The sequence below is a fragment of the Trichosurus vulpecula genome, chromosome 6 (genome assembly GCF_011100635.1).
Source record: "Trichosurus vulpecula isolate mTriVul1 chromosome 6, mTriVul1.pri, whole genome shotgun sequence".
NCBI classification, from domain to species: domain Eukaryota; kingdom Metazoa; phylum Chordata; class Mammalia; order Diprotodontia; family Phalangeridae; genus Trichosurus; species Trichosurus vulpecula.
The window spans coordinates 277335067-277351035 of NC_050578.1; the positions used below are offsets into that span (position 1 = coordinate 277335067).

General features: G+C 51.9%; 1 protein-coding gene and 1 long non-coding RNA gene across 3 annotated transcripts; both read right to left on the bottom strand.

The window, feature by feature from the left end:
• Positions 1–4594: 4594 nt before the first annotated feature.
• CABP2 (calcium binding protein 2) lies at positions 4595–8837 on the bottom strand. Of its 2 annotated transcripts, XM_036764778.1 has the most exons (7): positions 8781–8837; positions 7618–7782; positions 7040–7070; positions 6535–6669; positions 5322–5431; positions 5026–5173; positions 4595–4620 (listed from the first exon to the last, which is right to left on the bottom strand). In XM_036764778.1, exons 1-7 carry the CDS (start codon positions 8835–8837, stop codon positions 4595–4597), a joined length of 672 nt encoding a protein of 223 aa, XP_036620673.1. The 2 variants fall into 2 exon arrangements, with proteins under 2 accessions (XP_036620673.1, XP_036620674.1); XM_036764779.1 differs by lacking the exon at positions 7618–7782.
• A 2412-nt stretch (positions 8838–11249) lies between these two features.
• On the bottom strand, positions 11250–15766 carry LOC118853168. Its single transcript, XR_005010667.1, has 3 exons — positions 15754–15766; positions 14217–14323; positions 11250–11494 (listed from the first exon to the last, which is right to left on the bottom strand). It is a non-coding gene; the product is annotated as an uncharacterized LOC118853168 (long non-coding RNA).
• Between the last annotated feature and the right edge of the window lie 203 nt (positions 15767–15969).

Sequence of the window (15969 nt, forward strand, 5' to 3'; positions counted from 1 at the left end):
CAGCAGACCCCTCTCCCCCTTCCTCTCCCACACTTTTTCTTCCCCAGGAGACTGGTGCATCTTTTCTCCCATTGGTGACCTTCTTCCTTACCACTGCTTATGCTAATTGGTGCACTCCTCTCCTTACCTCCCCCCGCACAGTCCCCTCTGCCATTCCTGCCTCTTCCCAGGTGTGGAAAATATTATACTATTTTATATCATTTCTAATTTCAACTAGACCCAGAGCCTGAATTAATGAGTAACTGGATGAAGATCCAGGACCTGGGCTTCTTCGTTCTCTCTAAAAGTTTGCTCAGGCAATACCCTTACCTCTGTCAACAAGGCCGGATCATTAAGGACGTTACCCTAACCCCAAGAGAGATTACCTTGCTTAATATTCTACGGGTATATACTATGTTATGGAATGTAATGAGACGCAGAGACGCTGGGCTGTAGTTTCAACTGACTTTTGTCAACATCCTTTACAACTCTATTCCATTAAGGAAAATCCTCTTCTTGTATCATGGTTAAACATACATGGGGGTCATAGAAAATGAGGTAATACAGGCGTGCTAGGTCTGCTAAAATAACGTATATAAGTTTTCTCATTGCTTTGTTCAGGCAGCCAGAGCTTCTGCTCTGACTCCTTGTACGTACAAGTAAGCTAGCTTCGCTATGCTTTAAGGGAAAATAATAAACAACATGGATTTTTCTATCACCTAGCTCTGTTGTTTCCTTCAACCAAATTTTCAGGTTTAACACAGGAAACTCTCCATTTCCACCATAGCAGAACCCGCCCCGCCCCCCCAATCAGTTATCAAGCCTTTATGAGGCACCAATCTTCTGGACAGTCTCTGGCTTCTCCTCCCTGTCTCCTTGCCATGTCTTCTTCCAAGTCATTGACTATGGGTGTCCCAGCAGTCTGGGTGCTGAGCCCTGCTCTCTCTGCACTATCTCACTTGGGGATCTTATCAGCTCTCAAGGGTCTGGCCATCCTCTCTAGACAGATGATTTTCTGATCTCTACATCCAGCCCCATTCTCTTCTGAGCTCCAGGTCCCAGCACCAGCTGCCTTTTGGACCACTTGAACCAGATCTCCTGCAGACATGTCCAGCTCAACGTCTTCCCCTCTCCCCACCTGTCATCCATTCACCTAGGCTCCTAGCCTCACTCCCATATAGAACCTGTGCTCAGTTCTGCCTTCACAATGTCTTCTCTGTGTGTCCTCTTCCCACTCACACCACGCTGCTCCAGCTCCTCTATCACCTCTTGCCTGGACTGGTGCAGTCCTGTGGGTCTGCTTCAAGTCTCTTACTGCTGCAGCCTCTGACCCCCAACTGCCGAAGTGACTTTCCCAAAGTGTCATCCTTCCCAACAAACCGGGTTATTGTTGTGTCATTTTTAGTCCTGTCTGGCTCGTTGTGACCCCATTTGGGGTTTTCTTGGTAGAGATCCTGGAGGGGTTTGCCATTTCCTTCTCCAGCTCATTTTATAGATCAGGAAACTGAGGCAAACAGTGCCAAGTGACTTGCCCAGGGTCATGCACAGCTAGGAAGTGTCTGAGGCTGTGTTTGAAGTCGGGAAGATGAGTCTTCCTGCCTTCAGGCCCAGGGCTCTGTGCACTATGGCAGCACCAAGCTGCCCAATACACCCTAGGGGCTTCCTATTCTAGGATGAAATAGAAAATGCTCTATTTGACATTTAAGCCTCTTCCTGCCTTTCCAGTCTTTTTACACTTCACCATGCTCTGCCTAACCTTATGCTGCCCCTCCACAGGCTTCCTGGGAGCTGCTGTTTCCTGGCTGTTCCCCACCTGCAGCCCCTGCTGTCCAGCTTCCCTGATTGCTCTAAAGCAGCTCAAATCTGGCATCCCCCCATCCCCTTTCCCTCCCAGTTCCGTTATTCTGCGCCTAGTTTGTGTGTCATTGCTCGAATACTTGGGCTCATTTGATGTGAGCTCTGAGAGCGGGCTGTTCTTGCCTTTATTTGTATCCCCAGGACTTATTAGCACATAGCAGGCTTTGACTGAGCGCTTGATTGATTGAACAAAAGGACAATCTATTTCTGGGCTCTTTCCAGAGGTGATGGTAGTGCTGGTTAGGCGAAGTGTGTCCCACGGTGGGAACTGTCACCGAGGAGACTGCCTTCTTCCAGGCTGGTCTCAGGAGGGCTCTCGGAAAGTGTGGAGCAGCTGTGGGGTAGGAAATGACCCATGGTCCCAAAGGGAGAAGCTTCCTTGACTCGCTGCACACTGGTCATCCTCCCACCCCCCAAGTGCCCCACTTCCTCCACAGTGTGAGCTTGGGGAGGATTAATAACTTTAACACTGGCATCTGGTTTGTTTTTTTCTGCCTGAGCAGTGGGGGCCAGCCGAGGATCAGCTTCCCACTGATGGAGGAAGTAGGGGGGCCGGTGGAGGGCAGGGCTCCCCCAGCCATCGAGTGGAGCCTTTCCTGATGCAAGGGAAACATTTCACGAAAATTTGTTGGATTGGCTTGGAGTGGAGCCCCTGATGGGGGCTTTCTGGTGCCAGCTGCAGGGAGCCTGCCTGTGACCTCCTGCGGCTTTCTCTGAAGCTGCTTCACTTCCTCTGAATTTCTTCCTGTTTCTAAGTTTCCTTCAGGGTCATGTTCCTCATTACTTCCAATTTCTGCAGCTTGGCTTAGTGAAAGCAGCAAGGGCCTGGGAGTCAGGATCCCCAGCTTCCTGTCTCGCTTCTCCCTGATTTAGCTTTGTGACCTTGGGCCGATCATTTCCCCCTCTTTGGGGCTTGAGTTCCACACCTGGGAAAAAGAAGAGGCTGCCCTAGATGAACTCCAGGGTCCCTTCCAGCTCTGAAGTCCTATGAGTGCCTGTGGCTCTTCCCACTTTCTCCAGGTCTCTGGATTTTGCTTAGCTTCTTCCTGGACAGGGAGACCTTGGAGAGAGTATGTGTGTCCTTATAAGCACTTCAGGGTGGGATTGTAGAAAGGAATATAATGACCCTTGGGCCCAGAGAACCAAGAAAGAAGATGCCTGCCTGGGTCCTTTCTACTGCAAACTCACTTCACCTGTCCTCTTTGGGAACAGAGAATTCAGAGCTGACTTTGTCCATCTCCCCAGTATCCCCAGGTCGGTCAGAAGGCCCTTCCTGGCTGTGCTCACTCCTGAAGGGAGAAATAATTGGGAGGTCCTGGAGGAACACAGCCCAAAGACCCACAGCCCTTGTATGCTGCCTCAAGGCTGCAGATTGTTGGGAGCAATCTCCTAATTAAGGAGGATTAAGGATTAATCGGGATTTTCTAGAGTGAGTGCGCTGGAGTCCACCCTGGCCAGCACTGGCACCTTCCATGTTTGGTAGGGAGGAAGAAGATGAGGCCCCATTCTAAGAGAGGCAGTAAGGGAAGGGTGTCTTCGAGTTATGGCCAGAGCTGCTATGTTGAGGAAGTCATTTTCATCCATCTTGCTCTTTTCACTCCCAGGACCACCACTTTAGTTCAGGCCTTCCCCATCTTCTTTCTTAGATGATTGCTTTAGACTCCTAAATGTTCTTTCTGCCTACTGTCTTCTCCAAACCTGTACATACATGACCTTCCACATATGGTCCAAACTCAATCCCGGCATTCAAGGCCTTTTTAGAACCTGTCTGAACAGGCAAACTTTCTTACATGCCTCCCCTCCAGGCAAACTGAAGGCTTGGCATCTTTCAAGCTCGCTCCCTGGTTTCATTCTTGTGTTCTACCTGAAATGTCCTTCCCCCAGTTATCAAAATCTTGCCTGTCCTTTAAGGTCCTGCTCTGGAAAAAAACTCCATTAAATGTTTCTTGTTCACTCCTTGGAACCAATAACCATTATGGCTATTACCTTTCACTACACTGAAGCACCTGTATTTCTGTCCTATTCCCCTCAAGTAGATTGTAATTCCTACGAGGGCAGGAGCCTTAGATTATGGAACTTTTCATCCCTGAAGGGGCCAGCACAGGACAGCTTTGCACACAGTAGGTGCTTCATAAATGTTAAATTAAGAAAAGGCACCACAACCCGTCTTATAGACAAGGGGCAGATGTAACGGCACCCCTATTTTGTTTCTGAACTTGAGAAGTCCAGGGCCAAAGCAGTGTCCCCCCGAGCTCAATCCCAAAGGCAGGACTGAGGCTCCTTCTCCACCTAGAACATCTCCTCCAGTGGGTACTAGGTTCTGGGTAGTCCAACAAGGGATAGAATCAATGCAAGGAACATTCATTAAAGGTCACTGTTCTTGGTCCTAGACCTCACTCAGATCTTTCCCATATTGAGGCTCAAGCATTCAGTCTCCAAAGAAGGGGCAACAGGCCCTCATGGTCAGACGTCCGGAAACTTTATTATCATTAAGGATGAGGACAGGACTGGGGAGGGACACACACAGGCCCACCAGAGGGCAGAGGGACTTTGGGAGAAGGCTTGTGGGGAGGGACCAGAGGATAGAGAGGGAGAAATCAGACACACAGTTTAAATAAAGGGGAAGGGGGAGGTAATGGTAGGGGAGAGGAGGCTTCTGGATGGGCACCCCAGGAGGGAGACTGGATGATCCCTAAGGTTGTGGCTGAGCTGGTGTCCCAGGGCTTGAGTCTCTTAGCAGGCAGGCTGGCCAGTCAAGTCAGCGGGACATCATCCGCACAAACTCTGTAGAGGCAGGGCCCTCAGCTCCCAGATTCCCATTTGGGGAGGTTGGGCTAATCTAAATGTTTGGTTCTGACCTGGGAGGGTCTCACACCAAACTGGGAGCCAAGGACTTATCTGGAACTAACTGCCAGACCAAGCTGGAACCCATCCAGCCTCTGGGGTTGGGAGGGAGGGAAGTAGAAAGCAGATATTTGGGGCCTGGAGCTGACTTCGGCATTGACTTTAGTGATGGTGGTCAAGTGCTTCCTGCTTCTCTCTGGGCCTTGGTTTCCCCCTCCCCATAGTAAGAGCTTGGCTTAGGTAACCTCTGAGGGTCCTGCCAGCCATTTTCAGGATGAAGGGAGGATTTGCTTTTCCAGGGGATTCCTGGAAAGTCTAAGAGGGTTATACTGGCCCAGGTGGTACCTTCAAAGTCAACGAGTCCATCTCCATTGAGATCAATGTCATGCAGGATTTCATCCACCTCCCGCTGGCTGAGTCTCTCTCCCAACAGGGCCTTTAGGGCTGCCCGTAGCTCTGCGAGACTGATCTGGCCATCTCCATTAGTGTCAAACTGGGAAAACCCCAGGAGGAACATCCTCAGGCATGGAACTATCCCCTCCAGAGACGCCTCTACCCTCGGCCATGCCCGGCTCAACCCCATGGCCCTGGAGCTCCCTCCTCTTTATCTCTGCCCCTCCCCCACAGCTGTTTGGCCTCACCTCCCGAAAGGCGTCTCTCAGCTCCCTGACCCCAATCATGTCCGCAGTCTCTGCCAGCATTTTGGGGCCCATCAGTTCTACGAAGTCTTCAAAGTCCACCTTCCCACCACCTGGCATCCAAGGTAGGCAGAGCTGGGATCCCCAGCTCCCAGCTATAACTTAGATATAACTCCTTTATCCCAGCTCTGAACTACCCAGGGATCCATTTGTCCTGTGCCCACCTCCTCCCCTCCAAAAAAATCCTCTAGAGGAAATCATTTGTAAGGGCTGCCCCCCAGGCCTGGCACATTCTTCCTCCTCCCCTCCACGTCCTTTTGAGGCTCAGCACTGGGGCAGGGGGGAATCCTTCCTAGCTGCTAGTGCCCCCCCCATTACTTTAAATTTACTTTGTCTATATTTTCTTCCCACCCTAGCACCTGGCACAGGAGGCTGGCCCATAACTAACTCCCTGTACCAATGCAGACGGGAATCTTTCTTTGCTACTCAGAGTTGTCTGAGACAGTGAGAGGTTCTGTGAAGGGCCCAGGGCCACACAGCCAAAGTGTGTCAGGACTTGTACCTGACCCCCCAGCCAGCTGTTCATTACTCATGCCACCTGGCACGTATATAGTAAGCACTCAATGAATGCTTATTGGATGACTATAAAAACATCTGTGGTTTCTAATCTGTGTGTATGCTGTAATGCACAGAGGGCTGGCTTGGGCATTTAATGATAAAAATGATGATGACCAAGTTTGCAAAGTGCTTCACAAACATCTCATTTCACCCTCACAGCAGTCCCGAGAGGCAGGTGATTGTGCCTCCTTATTTTACAGACAGCAGTTAAGTGTCTTGCCCAGGGGTCAAGCGCTAGGAAGGGCCTAAGGTCCGGTATTCATTCAGGTCTCCCTGACCACACATCCAGTGCTCTGGCCATGACGCTACCTAGTGGCTGTCTTTGACATACGCAGGCTCTCTGGATGCTCCCTTAACCATGTTCCTCCTTGCATTGGTACCCTCCCCACCATGGAGGGTTTGAAGGAGAATTGAAAGATGCCAAGAGCCTTAAAAAGAGGAGGCATGCAGCCTTGGTCCAAAGGGCTTGCCCAGCTCTGACTCCCAGGGCTGGGCATCAGATGGGCTCCAGCCTTCAGGGAGAGCCTTGGGAGTTCCTGGAGGGGGAAACGGAGAAGGGGTGGCCTCAGGGTCCCTCGAGTCGGGGTCAGGGACGTACTGATCTGCTGGGAGATCTCAATGAGTTCCATCTCCGTGGGCATGTAGCCCAGAGTGCGCATGCAGGCCCCCAGCTCACGGTAGCCGATATAGCCATCCCGGTCTCGGTCAAACTCCTGGAAAGCGGTCTGTAGCTCTAGGAGAGGGACCGTGTGAGTGTCCTCCACCCCCATCCCTCTCCAGATCTCCTCCAATCTCCATCTGATGCCCCCCCCACCCCGCCTGCCTCTGCTCGCTCCCTGTATCGGGCCTTCTTCACCCGCCTTCAGACTTTCTCCAATTCCTCTTCCTGCTCAGCCCTGATGCCCTTCAGGTCTCTGCTCCCTCTGGTACCCACCCCACTACTTCCCCCTCTCCTTTAGCTCTGAGCCCCAACTTACAAGAATCCTGGATGTAAGAACTGGAGCTGAAATGGGGGCAGGGAGGGGTTAAAGGAATAGGAAGCCTGAGGTGGGAGGGATGGAGATCGTGAAGAGGACTGTGGAAAGAGGCTGGGTCCGTGTTACCTTCTATCTCTTCTGGGCGAAGCTCCCTGTCCTAAGAGGCAGAGAGAGAGAGAGCCAGGTGATGGATGAGTGCTTCCCCTGGGCAACTGCCCTTCCCCCTTCCTCTTCCCTATTCCCCTAAAGTGGACCCTTCCTATCCTTTGTTCTCTCTTTGTTTCAAACCCTTCGTGCCTCATGGTCTTTCCTTCTCCCTGATCCCTCCTGGGATTCTCTTTGGTCTTCTTTGAGCTTCATGCTGCCCCTTGGGGTGCTGAGCCCAAACTTCTAGCTCTCTGGCCCCCTGGGCATCTCATCACTCACCCTGCCTCCACTTCTGTCCCTCCTGGGTATATTCCTCTGGATCATATTCCCTCCTGGGAGCTCCCCTTTTCCATCTGGGTACCCCAGTCCTCCCCTTGTTCTATCAGAGGCCTGAGCCTAGGACAGAGTCCTCAGCTGGTGACAATGGTCAGAGAGAATAAAGGTCAGGCAGGAGGCAGTGCCCTGGGGAGATCCAGATGTGTAGGGAGAGCAGGGGACAGACCGCAGGACAAAATAGGTGGGCATGTGGTGGGCCAGGAGCAGCAGTAAGTACATACGATCTGGGTGGCTGCGATGCTGGGCCGGAGGAAGATACAGGCTGGGCCCACCAGGCGGTTAAGTACTGAGTAGGCTTGGGACTGTGACTCAGAAGCCACTCCCTGCTCCTCTGAGACTCTGCTGCACCAGGAACCCCCAGGGGACCCCAGCTGTGGCCAGTGGTCCTATGGCAAAGCAGGGAATGAGAGGGTCTGGAGGGGTGCACCATCAAGGCTGATTTGCCCCCCCCCCCACTTATCTGGAATAGGTAGCTCCTACAAGGGCTAATCTGAAGACCACTGGGCCAGCCCTCTGTGTCCAGAAATGGAGCCCTTCCTGGCCTGGCCCTGGGCCTGGGCATTAATCACTCTTGCCCAGCTCTAACGTATGTTAAAATGTTACCTATGTCACCTGGCAGGGGAAGAAAGGCCAACTCTTTCCTATGTCAATCATTTGCCAACCAGGGTGAGGCCACAAGAATACTGGACATCCAACAGACATGTTGGCATTGGGGACCAGGGTGGGGGGACCTGGAGATCAAAGGCAAGGGGCATTCCCTCCAGACCGAGGAAAAGCAGGGACTGAGGCTGGAATGGAGCTTCAGTGGAGGGTATCACCACAGTGCTCAGAGCTAGAGTGGGGAAATTTATTTACAGCTGTACCCAGTCTCAGTTGCTTGGGAATTCAGGCAACTCCATAGAACATAGAATATTGGAGCTAGGAGGGACCTTAGAACATGGAACGTGTCAGGGATCTTAGAACATAGAATGTCTGAGCTGGGAGGGCCCTTAGAACACAGAACATATCAGAGATCTGAGAACAGAGTATCAGAGTTGGGAGGCTCTAGAACACAGAACAGAATTCCACCACCAGAAAGGACCTAAGTACATCACACCCAGAAAGACCTTTATTTACTGGGGAGGAAATCTAGGCAGGGACTCTGATTGTGACCAATGGGCTTCTATCATGAGGGCACACCGCCCCACCATCCCAATCTATTCCCCACTCTATTCCCAAAGCTTTCCTCTTCTCCCACCCCTGCCTCAGCCCCAATAGCTCCCTCCTGCCCTGTGCCCCTCCCTTAGCCTCTTCTGACCCTCCCCTGCCTGATGCCTGTCTCATCCTCATCCCCTTGGCCTGGTCCTCCCTCCACATCCCCTCTCCCCAGTCTTCCCTCCCATACCTTGAGTGCCCTGCGCCTGGGCCGTTTGGCACAATTTCCCATGACTTCCTGAACCATGCCAGACCCGGGGGTCCTGAGAGGAGGCCAAGCCAGTTTGGCCCCCCCACTAGCTGGATCCAGTGAACTCAGCGTGTCCCTCTGGTGTCCCCAGCTCCCTGGTTGTGAGGGCTTTAGGAGATTTCCCAGGGTTTTGTTTGGGAAGATTGGGGGCAGGTGGGTGGCACCAGGCCCTGGGCACAGGGCTGGGGCCCTAATCCTGGGATTATCTCTGTCTTCAAGTGGAGGGGGACAGACCTGCCCTGGGGGAGTAGGCTGGGGTCCCTGTTCCCCTGGAAGCCTCTGCTTGCTAGGTGCCCCCACCCCACTGGGGCTTTCTTCCTCCAGAATCCCCTCCCCCCTTATCCACTCTGCTCCATCCTTAATCTCTCCACAATCTATCCAGATTTAAGTCTTCCCCAGAGCTGGGGGCTGCCTCCTGGGTAGCAGTCCCCGGGGGCTGGGCAGTGAGAGGGACTATCTGGGGGCTGGGAACCACCAACAATGAAATACAGGGGACCGCTGTTCCTCTCATCTCTTCCTTGGCAATAGTCCTTGCCGTGGAGCTGGCAGAGTCTCTAACTCTCCCTTCCCCCACTCCAACACTGTCTCATGCCCTCCTCGCCAGTACAGCTTCCTGAAACCTAGGCAATCTCCATCCCTGGGAGGGCCCTCCAACAGCCCTCAGCCATGTCTAGCCTCCATTTGGGAGGGCCGCTCACAGTGGGGTTCTACAGATGTGAGCCCGAAGCCTTCTCTGTGGTCCTGAGGCCCTTACCGGCCCATATGCAGCCTCGATCTGGGCAGCAAGATCTTCTGATTCCTGGAGCCCGTGATCTGCAGGGGCAGGGGAGGGGCTAGCACTCAGTTTTCCCTTCGCCCCTGGTTCCTGGTGTCCCAGGCTAGCCAGTGTCCAGCTGGGTCCAGGGTCTTCCTCAGGAGCCCTTGAGTGGTGGTCCTGAGGCTGGGCCATGAGCTCTCTGGGCTGGGCCTGGCTTTGAAGGTCGATGCTTCCCTTGGCCTTTGGTGCCCTGGGGAGCCCCCATGAAAAGGAAGGTGCATGGAACTCAATGGACTCCCATTCTTTCAGTAGCCCCCAGCCCTTCCTCCTCAGCTCCCCCTCAGCTGCCTGGCCTGAGCCTAAGCCTGCCCCACCCCTAGGGCCTCAGACAGGTCTACTGTCTCCCTGACCCTCTCCTTCCACTCCCTGCCACCCCCCACCCCCCACCTCATTCTTGGCTCTCTTTCTTGCTGCCTTGGATTCTAGGATGTGCCTGCTGGAGCTTGGCATGGGAAACCCCTCTAATTTCTAATTATCTATCCCACCTGCTCCAAGCCCCCTCAGAAACTCTCCAGAGCCCCCTTCCTGGGGGTCCCTCAGGAAGATTTAACTGGACTTGAAATCTGGCTAATTCTTTGACCTCAGCCTGCTTCACTGGCTAGGTTGCAGATTCCTAGCCCTGGACACATGTGGGTGGGCCTCCCTACAGCCTGGAAGGACCGAATGGTCAGAGCTCAATCCTGCGTTGGGTACACGCCATAATCCCAACCAGCCTCTCACCTTAACTGAGGCCTGACTACCTCTGACTGCCCCTGCTCGCTGCCTTCTGCCTCCTCCTTCAGGCAGCACCCCTAACGCCATGCTCACAGACTCTCTTTGGTTTGCACAATGCATATCCAGGCCCTTCCCTTCCCAATCTCCTGGAATCCTTCCCAATGTTCCCCTTGCTTGCCCCTCCTAAGGCCAAGGTCCTCAGCCCTCCAAGCCCAGCCCCTCTCACCAGCCTAGGCTCTGGCTCCTCACTGCTGGGCAGAATGAGGTCAATTTGCCTCAGGCCCAGCCCAGCACCAGGCCGGCTCATGTTTTATTCACCCACCCCACCTCACTGGCCCTTTGTCATTGGGAACCAGATCCCCCTGCTGTCTCTCTGCCACCTGAGCTAGGTCCTTCCTGCCCCTCCTGGGCCTCCTCCCCACCTCAGGTCTGGGGCCTGCAGACAGGCACACCCTTCCACCAAGACAGTTTCTTCAGCCACGTTGTTGGGGTAGTGGAAGGAGGCCTCTCTTGCCCAATGTTGGGATGAGAAAATGGCCCAAAGACTGCATCTGAAACTCCCCTCACTCAATCTCAATAGCTATGTTCCCCTCCAAGGTATGTGATTAATGAAAGCTTTTCCACACAGCCAAGATATTCCGTTCATTCATTTATTCACTCCTTCATTTATTCACTTACTCGTTCACACAGCATTGCTGGAATGTAACAGAGACCTGGGATCCCTCAGGACCACCATGCTCAGTTCTGGGCCTACCAAAGTCCAGGAGAGACATTGACTAATTCAGTTGTGCCCAGAGGAAGGTGACCAGGATGGTGGAAGGACTGGAGGGAGGCCTTGCCTTAGGAAGATCAATGAAAGGAACTGGGGATCTCTGGTCTGGAGAACAGAAGCCTCCAAGTGGGAAGAGGCTGCTTTCTTCAAGTACCAGAAGGTCTGTCATGGGGAAGGGGAGCAGACTTGTTTGACTTGGCCCAGAACAAAGAGCCTGCTCCTCAGATCCCATTGTATTTATGTTGTCTGTGTTTTTCCTTTGAGTTGCAAGCAAAGACAATCTTCTCATGGATCCCAGCTGGCCAGAGGAGGGTTGGGCTGCCTTGGCAGGACTGGAACTCCAAGTGAAGTCTGTTGAGGGGACAGCGGCTGAGGTGAGGTGGCTAGCTCTGCTTCTAGGGGCTGCTGCTGCTGAAATGTGCTGCCTACTTCCTGACACAGCACTGTGGAAAATATTATACTATTTTATATCATTTTTGTAATTTCAATAAGACTCAGGGCCTGAACTACTTAACCAGAAGAAAAGCCTGATCCTAACAGTCTCTTTCTTCTCTGAGTAAGCTCAGAGATATCTCTATCTTATATCAACAAAATCCAGATGGAGCATTCCTTGCTCTGTCCGTGGCCATTAAGGGTGAAAACCTTGACCCCAGACACTATCTTGAATTATGTGACTTTTCTTTATCTTAATATTTTATGGGCATATACTATGTTGTGGAATGTTAATGGCCAATTAAACACAGAGATCCTGGGGTTGTAATTCCAATTGACACTTTGTCAACTATCTAATTTGTTGTATTTACAATCTATTCCATTAAGGAAAATCCTCTTCTTGTATCATGGTTAAACATACATGGGGGTCATAAAAATGAGGTCATACAGGCTTGCTAGCTCTGCTAAAATAACGTATATAAGTTTTCTCATTGCTTTGTTCAGGCAGCCGGAGTTTATACCCTGACTCCTTGTACGTACAAGTAAGCTAGCTCCGCTATGCTTTAAGGGAAAATAATAAACAACATGGATTTTTCTATCACCTAGCTCTGTTGTTTCCTTCAACCAGATTTTCAGGTTTAACAGTTCACAGGCTCAGGGAGCAGGAGGAGAGCACATGGGTGGGTATGGTCAACACTGGAATTTGTTTTACTTAATTAAGCCTTTTGTTACAAGGATTTGGTTTTCCTTTTCTGTTTTTTTTCCCAATGGGAGGATGGGAGAGAGAGAAAAATCACTGAAACTTATTAATTGAAACAAAAGTTAAATAACAAACCAAAGTGTTAGCCTGACCTAGTTCTTGCAGAGGCCCATAGGCCCTTTGAGTTTAGGGTAAAGCCCCATCCGAGGCAAGGGGGCAGACTGTTGTCCCCACTGCTCCCTCTACCATCACACAGTGTTAAGACAGACACCTCCACACCAACCGAGATGATGGCAGAAGAGACAGGGAAAGGATACAGGCGGGGATGTCGCTGGGAGAGCCAAGCACGGTGGCCTTCAGGCCATGCAGAAAGAGGCAGTTGTACAGTGGAGAGGGAAGCAGACCCTCAGTTAGGAAGCCCCAAATTTGAATCCTGCTCAGGCACTTACTAATGGGCCAGTCTCTTCTCTCAGGCCCATAGTTTGCTCATTGTAAAATCGAGTTGAATCCAAGATCTCTGATATCTGGTCTCCAGCCCTAAATTTATGAACCTGTGATAAGAACAATCCCCATGGTCTGGGAATCCAGAGACCATAGCCCGGGAGGGCTCCAGGGAGAGCAACCAGCAGCTCTGATGTTTTTTTTTTTAAATAAATGAATTATTTATTTTGCCTCTAATGTTTTAAAAGGAGGGAAGGGGGCGCAGCCAGGTGGCGAAGTGAGTAGAGCACTGGCCCTGGAGTCAGGAGTACCTGAGTTGAAATTTGGCCTCAGACACTTGACACATTTACTAGCTGTTTGACCTTGGGCAAGTCATTTAACCCCAATTGTGCTGCCTTCCCAGCAGCAAAAACAAACAAACAAACAAAAAAAAACCAAACCCTCAAAGAAACAAAAAAGGAGGGAAGGGCTCCTGCTTGGGGTGGAGGTGGGGGAATCTGACTGGTTTCCCATTCCTGGGGTCACGTGACATCTCAAGCTGAAGCTGGATGAAGTTCCCACTGCCAGGCAGCCTTGGAGAAAGAATTACTTCCTACCTTAAGCAGGCACCTTTCCCCCTCTGAGATTGTCTGGGACCCTCAGTGGCCTCTACCTCCCCTTCCCCTTGGGACTCATCAGCCCTTTCTTGGCAGCGAGATGGTGCAGTGGATGGAGCCCTGAGCCTGGAGCCAGGAAGACTTGTGTTCAAATCCAGCCATAGATACTGTTAAACCTGAAAATTTGGTTGAAGGAAACAACAGAGCAAGGTGATAGAAAAATCCATGTTGTTTATTATTTTCCCTTAGAGCATAGTGAAGCTAGCTTACTTGTATGTACAAGGAGTCAGAGTATAAACTCTGGCTGCCTGAACAAAGCAATGAGAAAACTTATATACGTTATTTTAGCAGAGCTAGCAAGCCTGTATTACCTCATTTTCTATGACCCCCATGTATGTTTAACCATGATACAAGAAGAGGATTTTCCTTAATGGAATAGAGTTGTAAAGGATGTTGACAAAAGTCTGATGAAACTACAGCCCAGCGTCTCTGCGTCTCATTACCTTCTATACTATACTATATACATAGTATATACCTGTAGAATATTAAGCAAGGTAATCTCTCTTGGGGTTAGGGTAACGTCCTTAATGATCCGGCCTGTTGACAGAGGTAAGGGTATTTCCTGAGCAAACTTTTAGAGAGAACGAAGAAGCCCAGGTCCTGGATCTTCATCCAGTTACTCATTAATTCAGGCTCTGGGTCTGGTTGAGATTTAGAAATGATATAAAATAGTATAATATTTTCCACAATACTTACTAGCTGTGTGACCTTGGGCAAGCCATTTAATCTCTTTGCCTCAGTTTCTGCATCTGTAAAATGGGGATGATAACCGCACCCACCTCCCGGGGTTGTTGTGAGGCATACAATGGGGGCTCTAGGTATAATTTAATTTTGGAGCTCTTACCTTTGCAGGGGCATCAGTGTAGGTTTCTCTGAGCCTTGGTTTCTCTATCTGTAAAATGGGAATGATCATTCTTGCTCCAGCCATCTCATGGGGTTGGGCAGTCAGTCCTGGGGAAAGTGTGAAGAGTGAGCTAGTTGGATCTGGACAGAAGAATGGGCCGGGCCGTGGGCAGGCAGACAGGCAGGAGGTTTGGGCTCCAGGCCCAGGCCAGTAACAAAGCCAGCTCCCTGACCCTGAAAGGGCTGGACTAGACCATCTTCAAAGTCCCCTCCCTCTTAGCACTGGCCCTCCTCTCCTGTGCCCCCGCCCCCACCCTGGGGCAGACCCTCATCCCCTCACCCTGGACTACGGCAGGGGTGGCCAGGACTCTGCCTGCCTCAGGTCTCTCTTCTCCCGCCTATCCTCCATTCAGCCATGTCACCCCCTACTCACTAACCCCCAGGGCTCCCCGTGGCCTCCAGGATCAAATACAGAGCCGTCTGTTTGGCCTTCAAAATCCTTCCTAATGACGGGCCCTCTTCCAGCCTCTCCAGTGTCTGTCTCTTGGCTCTGTCCCCCTCAATCCCACCTCCTGACCTCCCTGGCTTCCTTTAAGTGCCAACAACCCCCTGCCCCCATCCGGGAAGGCTTCTCCATCCCCCCTTCATTCCAAGACCCTCCCTCTGTCCCATATGTCCCATTCATCCCATCTGGAGGTGGCTTGTGTGCTCTACCTGTGGTCTCCCTGTTAGCCGGTGAACTTGTTGTTCCCTCCCCTCCCCACTCCCCTCTCCCCTCTCCTCTCCCTTCCCCAACCTCCTCTCCCCTCTCTTCTTCCCTCCCCTGCCCCACCCCCAATCACTCTTTATAACAAAAAATTAAAAACAGAAAAAAGTGGTTCAGGAAAACCAGTGAACACACCCTCCACATGAGGGAGTTTAACAGTGTGTGCATGTGCCTACTGTGTGCCACGCCTCGTGCTGGGTGCTGAGAATACCTCCACAAAAGTGAAGCTGTCCCTGCTATTGGCAGAAGCAACTTGCACTCAGAGAAGCAAATAGAAAATGGATGGTAGCCTGGAGAGGAAAGAGCAGGGTCCAGGGAATGGGAAGCTGCCCCCTCCAGACTGGGCCTGGCCAGGGACCCCCCCCTCCCCCTGGGGCCCTTTTCCCTTCTCCTTCGTCTTCACCCCCTGCTTCCCTCTGTAGCTATCAGCCCCTAAGCAGCAGGGCCAGATGAGCCCACACACATCTGGCCTGCAGGATTTCTCTTCTCAAGCAGAATTCATGGTAACCAGGTCAGCAAATCCCCACCACCATCAGGGCCATGTCACAGGACCCAGGGATCGGGATAGAATTCCATGAACATGCCTGGCCCCATGTCAGGGATCACAGGCTGAGCCTTGGCACACTTAACCGGGCCAGGTGCTTGGAACCAAGCCCCAGACATCCAGGCCTGTACCAAGACCTTTGGGATGGAGGAGGGAAGGAGACCTGCAACCTTTCAGAGCCATCATTGGCTCCCCCACCCCCACTCCACCCCCAGGCCTCTGTCTTACCCTTTAATAAAACTTGCTGGGGAGGAATGGGCATCTTCAAAGCACCTTCTAGCCCCAGAGGGGATCTGAGTGCTCCCTCTGAGCCCTGCAGGGATGACATTCTACAGATGGAGGGACTGAGGACGAGAGAGTGGGTGACTTTCAGAAGGTCATACGGGGAGAAAGTGGCCAAGCCCGGACACCTGACCCCATCCTATCATATCCAATTTCCTTTCT